The 15,717-nt window shown below is 32.6% G+C and overlaps 1 protein-coding gene across 1 annotated transcript; it reads right to left on the reverse strand.

Annotated features, from left to right (window-relative positions):
- Window positions 1-400: 400 nt before the first annotated feature.
- On the reverse strand, window positions 401-3,953 carry LOC107790794 (thaumatin-like protein 1). The gene is made up of 4 exons (XM_075226066.1): window positions 3,447-3,953; window positions 3,045-3,350; window positions 2,488-2,857; window positions 401-744 (listed from the first exon to the last, which is right to left on the reverse strand). Exons 1-4 carry the CDS (start codon window positions 3,508-3,510, stop codon window positions 510-512), a joined length of 975 nt encoding a protein of 324 aa, XP_075082167.1. The 5' UTR covers window positions 3,511-3,953; the 3' UTR covers window positions 401-509.
- Between the last annotated feature and the right edge of the window lie 11,764 nt (window positions 3,954-15,717).

Below are 15,717 nucleotides of genomic sequence, written 5' to 3' on the forward strand. Positions count from 1 at the left end.
CATGCAGCAAAATAGTGGCTATTTTTAATAACTTTGTAAACGTTGACTATTTTTCAATTACCGGTCCAAAAACTAACTAGTTCGTGCTATTTTCACAAGCAATTGTGGCAGGCAACATGATTCAATTTTTACATATTTTGTAGCCAAAAATACACTTACAACTACCAAGCTTGCAATTTCAGTAAAGTAGCTAGGGTCAGCTTAACCAACAACCAACCGACTATTGTTTTCAACTAAAGCAAAATGATTTCTTTCTCATTATAGTCTGAATCAATTCCCATTGTTTATAGTACAATGAAATTAAAAAAGAAACTTCAAATTCAATAAATTTTTCTTGTTTTCTGAATCTTACAGATCTTTCTGGATGTTTTAAAAAAAAAAAAAAGTACAAAAGCAAAAGTGAACACTGGAATAATAATTCTGTAAATTAATCTCTCTATACATGTGAAACCCTGAAAAATTGTGCTTTACAAAAAATTTGGAGAAAACCGACGTGACTATATGAAATATTAAATCAATAATAAAAAGTGAATTAAAGAAAAGATAAAAAATGCCATTTTTGAGTAAAAGTAAGAAAATCTTGATGAGTCTCCAGTCATAAAATCCGGCAGCCATGAACTGCCAAATGGAAATGGATCCTCCGGCGGACTGGAACCCGAACCGGACCCGCCATCTGTTCCGGTTGCCTGTTGGCCGTTTCCGGTGCCGCTCAAAGACATCGAAGAATCTCGTGAAGATTTCTGACTGCAAGTAAATATAAAAAATTTATGAGATTCACGTAATTCTTAATTTGAACGACTTATACAGTAATAATTCATATAATCGATTTTAACTTCTTCTTTTTTTTAATATTGTGGCATAATTGTTATTGTATGCAGGGGCGGATCTAGCATGTCATATACGGGTTCTCGTGAACTCAGTAGCTTTTGTCCAAACAATGTAAATATGTTCTAAAAATTCATTAAATATCTACAAATATTTAAATGTGAACCCAATTACTATTGAAAATCTACTCGAAGTCATTGCAGGAACCCATAAACATTAAATTCTGGATCCGCCTCTGATTATATGAGTTTTAAGTCATCGACGATGCAACATTAACTTAATTTGACATTCATCTATAATTTTTTTTTGAATCCCAGGAAAACCCACAGCCGCTACATGCGCTGTTCTTCGGGTGAGCACTCTATGATGAGCATACCGTACGCACTGGGTAAACTTCTACTGTATAATAACCCGCAAACTACACATGGGATATAAACCAAACAAGGCAAGCCTTGTGCGATAGACATAGAATGGGGACCGAATCGATGACCGCCCTCCAAACCAACTGGGCCATCCCAGAAGGTAATTCATCTACAAATTCTTTGTAACATATTTTAATACTTATTTCAATATATTGTGCAATATTTACTTTAATATCAGTTGGTCATATGACATCGAAAACTCTAGACAAAAGCTTCCAAGAAAATTACGTCGAGTGATGTGATGTAATTACTAACAAGTTTATCCGATGAAAGAATAAAGTGCAAATGGACCTATGAGGAAAAAAATTAAATTAAAAGAAGATACTATTCATTTGTTCTACGGAAGAAAAAGGTGAAAAAAAGAGATATTCAAGATAAGATTACAGAACGAAGCCACTTAAAGATTCTCTATATATAGTAGCCAACTAATACTACTCTCGTTTTTTAATGCTCTTAATAATATTTTATACTTAATTAAAAGTAGCAAGTCGTCTAACAACCACGAAAAACACTAATCACCTATCTTTTGATTTCTTCCTCTATATTTTTTTCACAATTTCTTGTTATATTTATTTCTAACTTTTTATATAGTTTACAATTTATAAGTATAAGATAGTATTTTTTTTGGATGGATTAGCGCGACTAGCAGACCACGTCATGCTCAATAGAATAATGGAAACTGACTACGATTTAAATTGTTTCTCTAACACTGTTCTACACCTTATCAAGACGAAAATTAAAAGTTATTGATCGCAATAAAAGAAAATATCACCTAATTAAAATTCATGAGACTTTGATTCGAATTGTAATATCTCACTCACTAAGATGCTACAGGAAAAAAATAATCCGTAATATCTAATCAGCCTTGTACTGCATTGAGCTAAAAGCTAGCTAGAAAAGGAAAAAAAAGGTATTTCCAATTACGAAAAGCCATTTTATTCAGAAGAACACGTCATTATTACATACTTTTTGTTATTTTACGAGTAAATCAACGGACAACGACAAAGATATGATCAAAAGTAGAGAATAAGATTTCAACAAGCAAAAATGACATCGTAAAGCTGCTATAAAAATAATAGGTGAAATATATATATATATGTTATATATAAAAACTATACAATTTTTATAAGTATCGGCTACCAAATATAAATAGTTTCTAATTGTAGGTTAAAAGTGATAATACCCCTAAGAATATTAACAAATGAATTGAAAAAATAATTAAATAATTAAAAAACCTTACCTTGTTAATGAAGGGCAGAATGTAATCGTATAATCAGCTCCTGTACATGTAAAAGTACTCGTAGGATCATCATACGCGTAGCTATACGATTTAGGACACGCGTTTTTAAACATCGCCGAGTAGCTCGACGGTTTACAGGTGGAAGGTGAAGCATACGCGCCGCTGCAGCAATATTCCGGGCTACCAAATGCTTCACATGCACTCTTGCATGCTTGCCCATCCCCGACCCGCAACTCATTCGGGCACATTCGATTCAAATCCTTCACGCAACCCGTCGTATCACATGCACCCGACCCGCCAACTGCTTGGATTGCCATTGGTAAATTGTATCCGTCAACTAAGCTAACATCGTAGAAATCTTGCTTCGTACCTGTTGAAAATACAATTAATTTAGTTAATGTATATAGACAAGATATCACATAATTTAATATTATTAGAGTGGACAGAGATCTTGAGTTCAAGTTTTACAGTAATATTTACGTATTTGGCCAATGAAAAAATTCAGAAAGAATACCTTGAAAACATATATTTAACTTTTAAATAAGGCGATCACATACCTGAGAAAATAGTGAACTCTGCAAGGGTGGCCGGAGGAGTTGCTCCGGCGCCATTGCATTCCACTTGGTTTGAGCCACAATCGCCGGTGGCACAATTTCCTTGACCGGTGTTACCGTCAAAATTACAACCGGTTCTGCCCCAGATCCGACCCGACCATTCTTGTGGAGCTTGGAATACCCGTGAATCACCTGGAGCAAGCATGAACCCGGTACTATCCAGTTTTTGGCTACCTACATTGGCTAATATTCCAGGCCATACGTTGTAGCCGCATCTGTTTATTAAATTAAAACTAGTACCAGAAATGCCTGAGAAAGAAAATCAGAATTAGTATCATCAATAATATGATCATATAATAACGCTTAAAATGATAATAATACATAAGTTTAAAATATTTTACGTACCTCTGTGGAAGCAGACGAAAATGAAGATGATAAGAATGAAGGAAGAAGAAAATCTTGAGTCCATTTGAAGAAAAATGAGTCAGACCTACGTGGATATATATTTTGTTTTGTTGTTTCTCTGTAGAGTGCAAATTTATTAGAAGAGGGGGGAGAGAGAGAAGGGGTTTATGAGATGCTAGTGAAGGCTTTAAATAGAAGAAAGTGATGTAGGATTGGAGTTGGGTGTTAATATACCATCAAAGGATACGGTGGAGTGGATGAGGTTGTTCCTCTCTTAACCAGAAATCTCGAGTTCGAGTCTTGGATATGGAAAAATCTTTGGTAGGGAACGCTACCCTCGAATAGCGTCCTACCCAGCGCGAATCGAAATATCGTCGGACTCCAATACAGATATCGGACATCGGGTGGGAAACAAAAAAAGTTATAGTACTGTTAATTTCTCATAAAATAAACTAAGTAGTGATCATAAAATGTGGTGTGGTTCCTTTTACTAGTTTTTTTAAAGATAAAAGAGAAAAAGAGGCATTCGCTTGTGTGAATGAGAATTAGAATGACAAAGAGAAAGAGAAAGAGAACTGTATACAAATTGAAAGAGCGAAAGATAGGAATATATATATATATATAAAAGCAATTTTTTTTTTCACTTCTATATAATGCAAAAATTACCTAACAAATACTAAGACTGATGTTTACCAAATATAGTAGATGCCAATGCACCTAATATCAGTTTAGAAGGAACCACAATACTTATTATGCCTTAATTTCAAATAAAAAAAATTAAAACCTTATAAGATTACTAATTTTTTATTACTAGAAATTCATCACTCACTACGGGTTGAAAATCACATATCTTTATTTTACAAAAGGTAAAAAGAATCAAGTTTATGTCATCTTTTCTCGACTTTGATATGTAAATGCCACTATTAAGCTAGTCCTCCTTTAATACTCTTTGTTCTTACTATTCCCGGTTCATTTTAATTAATTTTTTGATTTTTTTTGTAGTCCACAATATTTTCAATTATCAAGAAGGAATTAATTTTTTGTTTCCAAAGTTGTCCTTAGAGTAAATAGGCTAAAAGTATTTGTTATGCTTTCAATTAATATATTATGGTTAATTTGATCAATTTTATTGTTAATTAATGCTAAAAGATGAAATTCGTAATATGTATGAAAACAACTAAAAACTCAATTAAAGTGGACAGGATGGAGTAATAAATTTCAATAAAAAATCACTCTTTCTTGGAAAAAATATTAACATTCTATATTTATTGACTTCAAATCTAGAATTTTTCTCTGAAATTTGTGTTAATCAAAGGTCGGATATTTAAAAGAAGAATTAACCCAAATACTCGTTTACTTAACCGCTTAACAAAAAATAGCCGATAGATATATAATATATATATATATATATATATATATATATACACACATGTATATATATATGTATAATTATTTATAATCAATATATAAACTATATATTACTTAAAAGAATAAATAATGAATATGACCAGCTATTTGAGTATAGATCCCTATTTAAATCTATACTTAGATATTTGTTCAGCTGGTCCAACTTTAAGTAAAGTTGTTAGTAGTAACTTTTCTAGCAGGCTAAATCACATTGGTTAATTTCTCGCTTTTTGCAAACAAAGCAACGTCAGCAACACGTTGGCAGCCAAAGACAACAAGTTACGAACCAATTTTTTTTAGATCATTATCACATGCGACGTAAAGTTTTCTCTACATGGACAATATCCCCCAAACAACAAATACAAGGGCAGAAGTTGCCCTCATACGGGGTCTACAACTAGCGAAGCAAAATCATTTAGTACCACTAGAAATAAATACTGATTCAGCTAAAACAATGAATATGCTTTTAAATAGAAATCTGTTTTTTGACCTTCTATTTTATGAATACAAGTCAATCATTTAAAAGATGGGCAGCGTGGTAGTGAGACATATCTACCGGGAGCAGAACAGAGTAGCTGATATTTTGGCCAAGGAAACAGCAAAGGAGTTTTTGAATAAATCTATGACATTATCAGTTCTTCGATGTTTGTCAATGATGTATCTTGGACAGACATCCTAGGAACTGAACTAGTTAGGTCTTTTATGGGTTGTAACTTAAATACAATTATGCTTAACATTGCTACTATGGGATCTCTGCGATACCCTAGTAATGTCTCTAATGTGGTTCCTTTTGTTAACTAGTATATAAATACAACATCCCTTTAACCAAAAAAAAAAAAGTTTTCTCTAAATGACCACCATCGGTATGGTGCAACGGATGAAGCTGCTCTTTCCTTAATTAAAGGTTTTGAATTCGTGTTTTGGGTATGAAAAAAATCCTTGGTAAGGAGCACTTCTTCGAACAGGGCTCTACTAGGTGTGAATCCGGATATAGTCGGGCTCCAATATGAGGACCAGACAACGGAGGAAAAACCCCTCAAAAAAAGTTTTCTCTACATGGATCGACGCTTTTAGGAGTAAAAGATAAGCCAAAGATTTCAAGATTTTGTGCTTTAACTTAAAAAGCGCTTTGTGGAAATATTAGTTACTCTTTGTATGAAAATTTTATGTTTTCAGTTAAGAAAAACATATTTTGTTAATTGTTAGTATTGAGTGTGCTATGTGCTTAAACAGAACGTTATCATACTTTCGGTACAATGTGATTATATAGAAGGGTAAATAAGAGTTAAAACTTGTATACATTAACAATATAAAATATTACTTTATACCATGTTAGATAAAAAAGCATGTAACTGTCTATTATAAGTCTAATTTAGTGATCCGAAAAGGTAAGCGTAGCATATAGGTTAAAAAAGAAACTTTATCCGATCCATTTTAATTGATTTTTTGATTTTTTTTTTGTGGTTCATAATATTTTTTTTTTCAAATAACAAGAAAGAATTAACTGCCTAGAAGTATTTATTATATTTTCAATAAATAAATAATTTTAATATGGTCAATTTTATTATTTTAATGCTAAAAAGGTAATTTTTTTAATATGTGCGAAAACAACCAAAAAATTAATTAAAATAGTCCAGACGGAGTATCGTAAAGTGAGGGAAAAAATGGAGTCCCTATCATTATATTCATCAAATTCAGTTTCTGTTATTCCATTATCTCCACACTGAAATTTTTGTCTCTAATAAGTAATAAGACTAAAATAAAGGGTTAATTTCCATTAAATGAGTAATTTGATTTTCTCTATCTAGTGAGGGTACTGTCTATTATTCCACCTAACAATTGTTAGAAAGAAAAAAACATTACATTAAAAGAATCCTGAAATAAAAGCATGTTTGTAGACATGTGATTTTTGACCCTCCTCAAGATTTTACATATTTTAGCATTTAGATATTTAGTTTAGGCCTAATATCGTTATTTTACCTAGTTTTAACTACTTTACTTTATTTTGTCACAAAAATATTTTCTTTTATTTAGGTTATTGATATTTTATTTTGTTACTTTTAGTTTATCTACCTTACATAAAATTTAAAAATACAAAAAATAAAATAAAATAAAATAGTTACACTTTATTTTCAAGGATATTAGTGTTTTGGATAGTAATATTATTTTAATTTTAGAATAATTTTAATCTAATTCCATGTTTATCTTTTAGTATGAAATTTGAAAAATATCAAAATAGTTTAACAATATAGTATTGTTTATTTAAATTAATTAGGATTAGTTTTATCTTTTTATATTAATATGAAAAAATATTGGGCTTGTTAAGCTTATTCGGAATGGCCCACAAAATTTTGAGCCTAATACCATATACACCAAATTAAAACCCTTACATCTCATGAGCACCCTTCTTCTTCATAACCAAAGAAAAACCCTAGAACTTTAGGGAGAGCAGCCGCAATATACCACCAGTCGTCCCCTCATCTCCTACACACATAACAACCATTCTCCATCGTCATCTTATAAACTCTAGACCAAAAAACTCACGACCAACCATCACCTCTCACCCAAAGACCTAGACTAAAAACAAAGAAAAACGGCAGCATTCAAAAAGCTGGAGGAATTTTGGTTCTGAAAAATCTTTTGAGCAATTAAATTTGTGCGACTCAAATGGACGCTGAAGCCGTATGGTCAAGCAGAAGGATTGATTTTCTGAATGTTGAAGAATCGATCGGTTGACCTTCATCGGAAAACGCATGTTTATAATAGGTGAATTTAACTATAATTAAGCCCTAAATAACCACCTTCTTGTATAATTTGGATGATAAAAGTGATAACAAAATGCTCTTATTAGTGTTTTTCATGCTTTGCAAGTTATATATAACCAGAGAAGGCTATGTAGTACTTTTGGGATCAAATATGGAGAAAAAGAGGCCGATCGTAAAAATTCTGTCAAGTAAACCACGCGAAACAACTCAAGTTAGAACTGAAAGAGGACTGCCGCGGTTCCACCGCGACCGCGGCAGAACCGCGGTAGAAGATGGCTGCAGACAAAGTGAGAATCAGAGAGCATGTTTGGCCATGGTTTGACCGCGACCGCGACAGAACCGCGGCGGAGGCGGAGAACTTCAGGGACTAAAGTGCAAAACACGGAATTTTAGCCCAAAACCCTATTTTAAACACTAGACTTCGCCCAAGAGAGGCATGTATTGATTTGGAGAGTATTTTGGCAAGGAAAAATAATTGTGAGAGATCACCCAAAACATCTTTCTTCTTTTCTTTGATTGTTCTTGCAAGTTTTATGATGAATATTGTTTTAGTTTGTTTACCCATAGTTATGAGTAGCTAAATCCTTTGTCTAAGGTTTTGATGGAACCTATTGGGGGATGAACTTCTTGTTTATGTGAATACAAATTGCTAGTCTCAATCTTTATTTGTTCAACTTTGTGCATGTTGTAGTTAATTGACAGGATCCTCAATTAGCTGTGCCTATTTAGTGTGCATAACTCGGGAGAGAGTGCATATTTAGGTTATTGTTGAACAACACCACTCCCAAAGTATAAGAGGGATCTATAACTACGGGTTTAAAGGCGAGATTAGGGATAACAAAGCCTTGAGTGCAATCTAAAGTGAACCGTGTTAATTGGAGCTAGCTAGTGTATCTCAGGAGAGTGCATTGAGTATATTACTGTGATTACTCGGGAGAGATTTACGGTAAGACGAGCGTTCATGATTGATAGAGAGGTGTTGGTCAATTTGTATGAAGCATAAACAGAAGGGATTCCATCAATAGGGGAAGTCATTACCTAAGCGTTTTCTCATTATTGTTTACAACCTTAGCATCCTTAGTTTACAGTTGTTTGTTTACTTGTAATTTTAGTTATTAAAGACACCATCAACTGTGATTCAAACGTTTGGGGAAATTGGTTCTCAAGAGTTTAGTGGGTCTAAAGATAGTGATTGATAGGTTAACTCTCTGTGGATTTGACTCTGGGCAGAATACTCAGGTTATATTTGCAACGTCCGCAGGGTCCTTTTTATAAGGCATAGTTGGGCATGATCAAATGTCCAGCTATCACGTTGCTCAGCTTCTTTTCCTAGAATCCGAAAACCATCCAAGCCATTCACACAATCTCAGGATGGCATATATTAATATTGACATGAATCAATATGAACCAATCTCCTTCTACACATCCTTGACTTGCCATTTAATGTTTTAGGCATCTATGTAACCAAGTCAGTCACGTGACCACTTAATTAATGAAAGCCAACAAGGAAAATGGGTTGACTCCACTGAATTAGAGCACAATCTCCAAGGAAAGCCATTGCTGATATTTTTATCAATTTAGGATCGACATTTTTTGCCTTTCATTTTGGGTTTCGAGTTCTTTTTCGGGTGTCGATTTGAGGTTCCGATTTGCAATTTTGGTATTTTGGTCCAAAGATTGTTGCTTGGTTTAGCCCGATTGACGTGTAATTTTCAGCTCTGTTCATCAATAAAAGGTTGTTCTTTTGGTCCTGGCTTCCGAAATGAAGCGGAGTTGAAATTGGTGTTCGATTGTTGAAGTTGTCGTCCGGGGTGCAGTCCATTGGTTTCGTTCGAGCTGGATTTGCTATTTTGAATTCCATTCGTGGCTGTGTATTCTGTCCGTGGACTGTCAAAATTATATTAATTGCAAGATCATTTTTCAGGTTCATCTCTTTTCACCCCATTTATTAATCCGTGAGTTTGAATCTGCTTTAACTTTAATCTTGGTTAGCTTTACTTTGTTTGATTTGTTCCTCGAATGGTTGAATTAATGTGTTATGATTTTGACCTTGGTTAGCTTCACTGAATTACGTTATAATATGCTCTATACATTTGAGAATGAAGACATGAAAGAATTTTGTTAAAAATGGGATGTGGGGTTGGATTAAATAGAATCAATTGAATTTTTGTTATTTTTTTTATTTTGCATTTGCTAATTGACCCGCTAGTAGTATGCTTAGGCCGACCACGCTTGGGTAGGCAAACCTTTAGGACATTTGATTTTAGTTTCTTTTGAGGTGAGAGGTCGTTCCCTTAGTTAAATTTGTTCGGGGAATGCCCCGAAGGATTTGATATTTTATTCGGGGGTATGCCCCGAAGTATTTGTACTTGGAGATCGATCGTAGAACTCGTAGTGTTTTTATTTTTATTTTTATTTATCTTTTATTAGGTGGGGACGACCTCAAGCCTCATGTGTGTTTATTTTGCTTTTTCGTGATTTTACCTCAACTTGAATATTTTAAAAGCCGACTAGATCAGGTATGCAACCGTACTAGTTACGGGACTTGGGGAGTGCCTAACACCTTCTCCCCGAGTCAAATGAACCCCCTTACCCGAATCTCTGGTGCGGACTTGGTTTTATAGTCTGAAACGTTTTAAAAGGAAAACTTATTTTAAAAACGGTGACCTGGCACATCGAAATCAAAGTCAGGTGGCAACTCTGAGTTATTTCCTTTTGAACATAATTCTTTGTCACTTTCAAAATTGAAAACTCTTTTGAGCTTCACAAAATTCTTTTATTATTTTTAAGAGGGTTAGGTGGTCGTAAAAAAGGGGTGTGACAATGTTCAATACTTTTCAATGGAATCGGATTCTCACTGCTCTGATGATTTATTGTTTTTGAAGCTAAGTTGATAATATATCGTATCAAAATCGAGGAAATGCATGCTTCCATAGTGGCCAATAATTTAATTAGTAAAAAAAACCATAGGAAAACAATGTAGAATCTCAGCCTAATGTACGTATACGAAGAATTGTAATTAAGCAGTTAATTTTAACTAATTAACTATTGGCTTGACACCTTGTTCTTAGGTCAGGGGCGAAACCGGCATATCGCTTAAGGGTTCGATCGAACTCAGTAGCTTTGGTTCAATGTCTGTGTTTAACTTTAAAAATCAATTGAATATGTGCAAGTTATTATCAAAATAATCCTAAATCCTGGCTCTGCCTCTTTCTTTGGCATTTTCAAAACAATTCATGTTAGTAGTCTAAGCACTAAAACTTGGTAGTACTTTTTACCTTCAATTTTTTACATCATCTTTTTATTCATAATATAAAATATAATAGTGGAAGTTATGCTAGGAAAACTAAATAATATTCATTTCTTAAACTTTTGCTCTTGCAAAAAAGAAATGGGTCCTTGGGATGAAAAAACAATGGGCCCAACATATCGTACCATAAAGAGTAGTGAAAAAATAACATTGTGTAGTCGTTGTAAAAATAATAACCGAAAAAATGTATAAAATTTGTATATTTTTTGTATATATATATTTTATATGTTATATACAAAAATTATACAAATTTTATACATTTTTTGACTATCAGATGCAAAAAGTTTCTGACGCGGACTAAAAATAATAATACCCCTAAAAGTAGTCGTCCCTCAAATTTGTATGTCCATTAAGTGTCTTTCTCTACTCGTACTTGTGTCATGTTGGGTCCTCACAATTCTCTTCTATCCACAAGTCCCACTAATTTTGGGGTCAAGTCAAATAAGCTTTTTAAGAAAAAGTAATATTAGTATTAATGCGCCCATGCAATTTCAGGGAAATCCATAATGTAAACAAAAAATACGTAAAAGAAGAATATAATTAGCAACAAAAAGGAACAAAAAGTTTTCACGTTTCATTCGAATAGAAGTTATTCAAAAGGGCAAAAAACTTGGGGAAGGGCATTTTATTGTATAGTTATGTCTTAAACACGTCCCTCCTTTTACGTACGTACTTAATTCTTTTTTACAAGTCTAATACCTAAAAATTCCTTATAATTTTGAAAATTCTTTATAATTTTGCATGATTATCACATTTGAAGAAATTTACGCCTGCTTTAATACGTGAAATTTATGTTAGCTAGATGCTTAAGAGCTATTAAAAATAAAATACTTTTATTTATTTAATTATATTTCTAACACAAACAGAATAATTAGGAGTTAGGACGATAAGGTCCACATAAAATAGTAATGTGTCTATGCTGTCGTGGAATCCATATTTGGACAAAAATGGACCCCACACGATCAAATTGGTCATTTAGAGACTGGAGGAGACTTTAGAAAGGAAAAACTTAAAGAAAACTCTAGGTGAAATTAATTAATTAATTAAGACTACTTCTACATGTGAATGTAACTTTATAATTAGATAAATCCTGTTAGTCATCAACCACAATATTTGCAACTTGTTTCTACGATAAGAAGAGGCAACCTTTATATTTTTTTTAATGGAAAAAATTAAAGGGTTCTGTGTAGTCTGTGTGTGCATGCATGCATGCATATAAAATGCAAATACTCGTTCATGATTTCGTGTAAAGTCAATGTCGGTGTAAACATTGGGTAATCTGAGACTACTTTTTTATTATTTTGAATTTAAATTTTATTCATTAAAAATAAGACAAATTATACTCAAGTTTATATAGTAGATAAGTATATAAATAATATTAAGCATATATATATATATATATATATATATATATATATATATATATATATATATATATATATATATATATATATATATATATGAGTATGCTAGAAATGCGAGGGATACTCGTGACCAATCATGTAATTAATTCTTTTACACCTTTAGTGAATAAGATTGAATTTTTATATCCGATCATTTTGGAAGCAGAATGCATAGCCACTTGTATAGAAAACATAATATTTGATTTTCCAATTGTTGTGGCATTTCCGATTGAGTTTTAAGAACCAAACAGAACTTTTTGTAAGCGGTATCAATATTTACATAAAAGTGTAAAATAAATAACATTAATTATCATATTTCTAAATGAGTAATAGTCTTAATGCATTAATTTTGCGGAGTCTTAAGTTAGAAGAGGTCTCGAGTTCAGTTCTACTTAACTACAATTTTTAACAAGAGGCTCTTAATATTTGCTAAAATAAATCAAGTCCGACATCTTAAAGCAAAACTAGGAACTGAACTAGCATGCCAAATGAGAATACATGTCAAATGGTGTCATTTAATATTTGTTACTCATTTCGGCACAATATAATTACATATGCTTAATAAACTTTTCGGACAAAGCAGTGTTACATGACATCGCTTCCTTTACCATATGTCCGCCCCTAAACAAAATAATCATTTTTAGGAAGTTTCATCTTACTATAGCATTTCAAGCAGGACAAGGACCAATATTTCTATATGTTGATAGATACCAGAAAGACTGAGTTTTGGGGGGAGAGAAAAATAAGGCTTTACTCCCAAGAAACATACAACCAACCTTTTCTACCAAGAAATATGTTGAGATTGATGAGATCATTTTACATTTAATTTGAGTTTTAGGTTCGACTTTTAGAAATTAAGAAATTCTTATCTTAAATAGATCCTACTAGGGGTGTACATGGATCGGGTTGGTTTGGTTTTTATTAAAACTAAATCAAACCAACTATATCGGTTTGGATTGGTTCGGTTTTGTCGGATTTTTCGGGTTTTTGGGTTTTTTTGTTACATGAATATTATTTCAATCTTACTTTGTTAAAATTATAGATAAAGCTTTGATAATTGAATATATGTTTAATAAATATGGAAAAAATTGACAAACATATGATCTATTAAAATTAAATATTCTAATGGGAGAATTTTTTTAGTAACACATGATAGTTATTTTCTTAGTCGTCTAACAATAATTTTTCGTTAATTTACGCTTTCAAGATTAATACATGAGAGGATCCCAAATATTTCTACATTTTCTAAAGAAAATTCACTATAAAGTCTTAAAAATATAAATAAAATTTATATATTTATATGTAGGTTTGGTGTAGGTTATTTTACTCAATACCAAACCAAGTCAAACCAAACCTAGTCTAGTATTTTAATCAGTTTGGTTTGGTTTTTCGGTTTGGTACGGTTTTCCGGTTCAGTGTGAACAACCCTAGATCCTACGCAACGAAAATCTGAATTAGTCAGACCAATGAATATATACCGAATACTATTATGAGTATTTCTCCTTATCATTATGGGGCAAAAATAAAATTCAAAATTGATGAGGTCAAAGCATGAGCACCAATTTTCTAGAAACAAAGTATTCATCAAAAGCATATTTTGGTGGTTTAAGATAAGATTGTGAGAAAGAAGTTGAAAGATGACAACCAGGGAGGTACACTAAACACTTCACATGGAGAAGATCTCAAATTTTCTAAAGTAATTTGACCTTGCATGCCCAAATATTAGAGATCCCAAAAGGCTTGGTGCTGACGAGAAAAGCAGCTATTCCTACGTATTCCACTTCTTCTTTTTGGCTTGCATTGACCCTCTTATTGTACTGCAAAATTCTTCATATACTGTTAAGAGATCTCTGAAGTTGTACTGCTTTGAATAAAGAGATTGCTATTGCAGGGGCGGAGCTACAATTCCGGTTATAGATAAACAGTTTTGGTTCAAATTTTGTATTTGTAAAAATTTATTTAATATGTATAAATAATTTATCCAGAATTCAGTGAGCTGCAACAACAACAACAATCCAATGAAATTTCACAAATGGGGTCTGAGAAAGGTAGTGTGTACGCAGATTTTACCCCTACCTCGAAAGAATAGAGAAATTATTTCCAATAAACCTTCGGCTCAAGAAAACAAAAAAGATGAAAAGAGACAATATTTCAGTAAATGGAATTCAGAACTTATTCTCCTCTAGGCTATAGAGGCATGCACTGTTATTAAATCATACTTTGAAAATGGAGGGAGTGATACAAAATATAGAAATTATACATACATACGTATTACCACTCCTTTTTTTTTTCTCGAGTTTGTACTCATATTTTGAGTTTTTGACACACTTTGATGAAGAATAGCATAAAGAGGAGTATATTAGAGTTTCATAAAGATAGACCATTAACTAGAGAACTTACCATTGACAACAACTTCTAATAACTAGCTACCAAAAAAAAAGAACAAGACAACCACTTTTAATTGGATTTTAGCCATGATATAATGTTTGTTGAATTGTGTGACTATTTCACGCGAAGGTCGAAACCAGCCTGACTCTTTTTTTTGGATAAAAAATATAGAAATTCTTTTAGATAATATGTACTTGCAAGACTTGAATCTACGACCTTTGTCAGCTTTGCTACAATGTAGATTGTGTGACTATCTCATGTAACAATTTAAATTACAAATTCTTATCATTCAAACTACATAAAATTAAAGGCTGAGGAAAATGGGTCACGATCAGTCTTCCTTAGCTCACCACCAAACAAGATAATGTTCGTTAAAAATAAGCACTACTTTTTTAGGGTTAGAAAAGCATGGGTCACCATATATACATTCGCAAACAAAGATAAAAATCAAAATCAAAATCAAAATCAAAGACCAAATACCAAAATGGATAGTCTTTTTGGTGGATACTTCTTTCAACAACCAGCAACGTGCATTAACATGTTCTTTCTGTCGTGTAAAGAGCCTTTTTTGGGATAATTTCACCTTAGCTTTTTGGTTTGTTGTCCTGTCCTCATCCAAGCTACTATATTTTGTAATTAAAGATTCAATTGTGTCACCACCCTCTTAAAAGTTCCGGCTGAATTTTGAAACTTCTGGCGGTTATGACCTAAATTTTAGCCCATCTTGACCTAGTATATTTCAACCCATGTAATATTTGAGCAGGTTATTGATCGTCCCATTTATTGAGGCAGCCCATTTTGACCCCCCACCCTCCAAAAAAAAATTCAGCTAAACCTGCCCATTTGACACTCTAATTCTGAATACAATATTATAGTCAGTGGTGGGGCTAGTGTACGGGTTCACATGAATTCGATAGCTTTTGCTTAGACCTTACAATTATATTCGAAAATTTATTAACTATATATAAATATTCAATTATGAACCTGGTCACTAAGAC

The sequence above is a fragment of the Nicotiana tabacum genome, chromosome 12 (genome assembly GCF_000715075.1).
Source record: "Nicotiana tabacum cultivar K326 chromosome 12, ASM71507v2, whole genome shotgun sequence".
In the NCBI taxonomy this organism is placed as follows: domain Eukaryota; kingdom Viridiplantae; phylum Streptophyta; class Magnoliopsida; order Solanales; family Solanaceae; genus Nicotiana; species Nicotiana tabacum.

What these genes read in the sequence shown, in the direction of transcription:
- LOC107790794 (XM_075226066.1), bottom strand. Translation starts at nt 3,510, where the DNA reads ATGGACTCAAGATTTTCTTCTTCCTTCATTCTTATCATCTTCATTTTC. An exon ending in TTTCGTCTGCTTCCACAGAG is followed by an intron (nt 3,351 to 3,446) that starts GTACGTAAAATA and finishes TTTCTTTCTCAG; the next exon opens with GCATTTCTGGTACTAGTTTT. An exon ending in AGAGTTCACTATTTTCTCAG is followed by an intron (nt 2,858 to 3,044) that starts GTATGTGATCGC and finishes TATTTTCAACAG; the next exon opens with GTACGAAGCAAGATTTCTAC.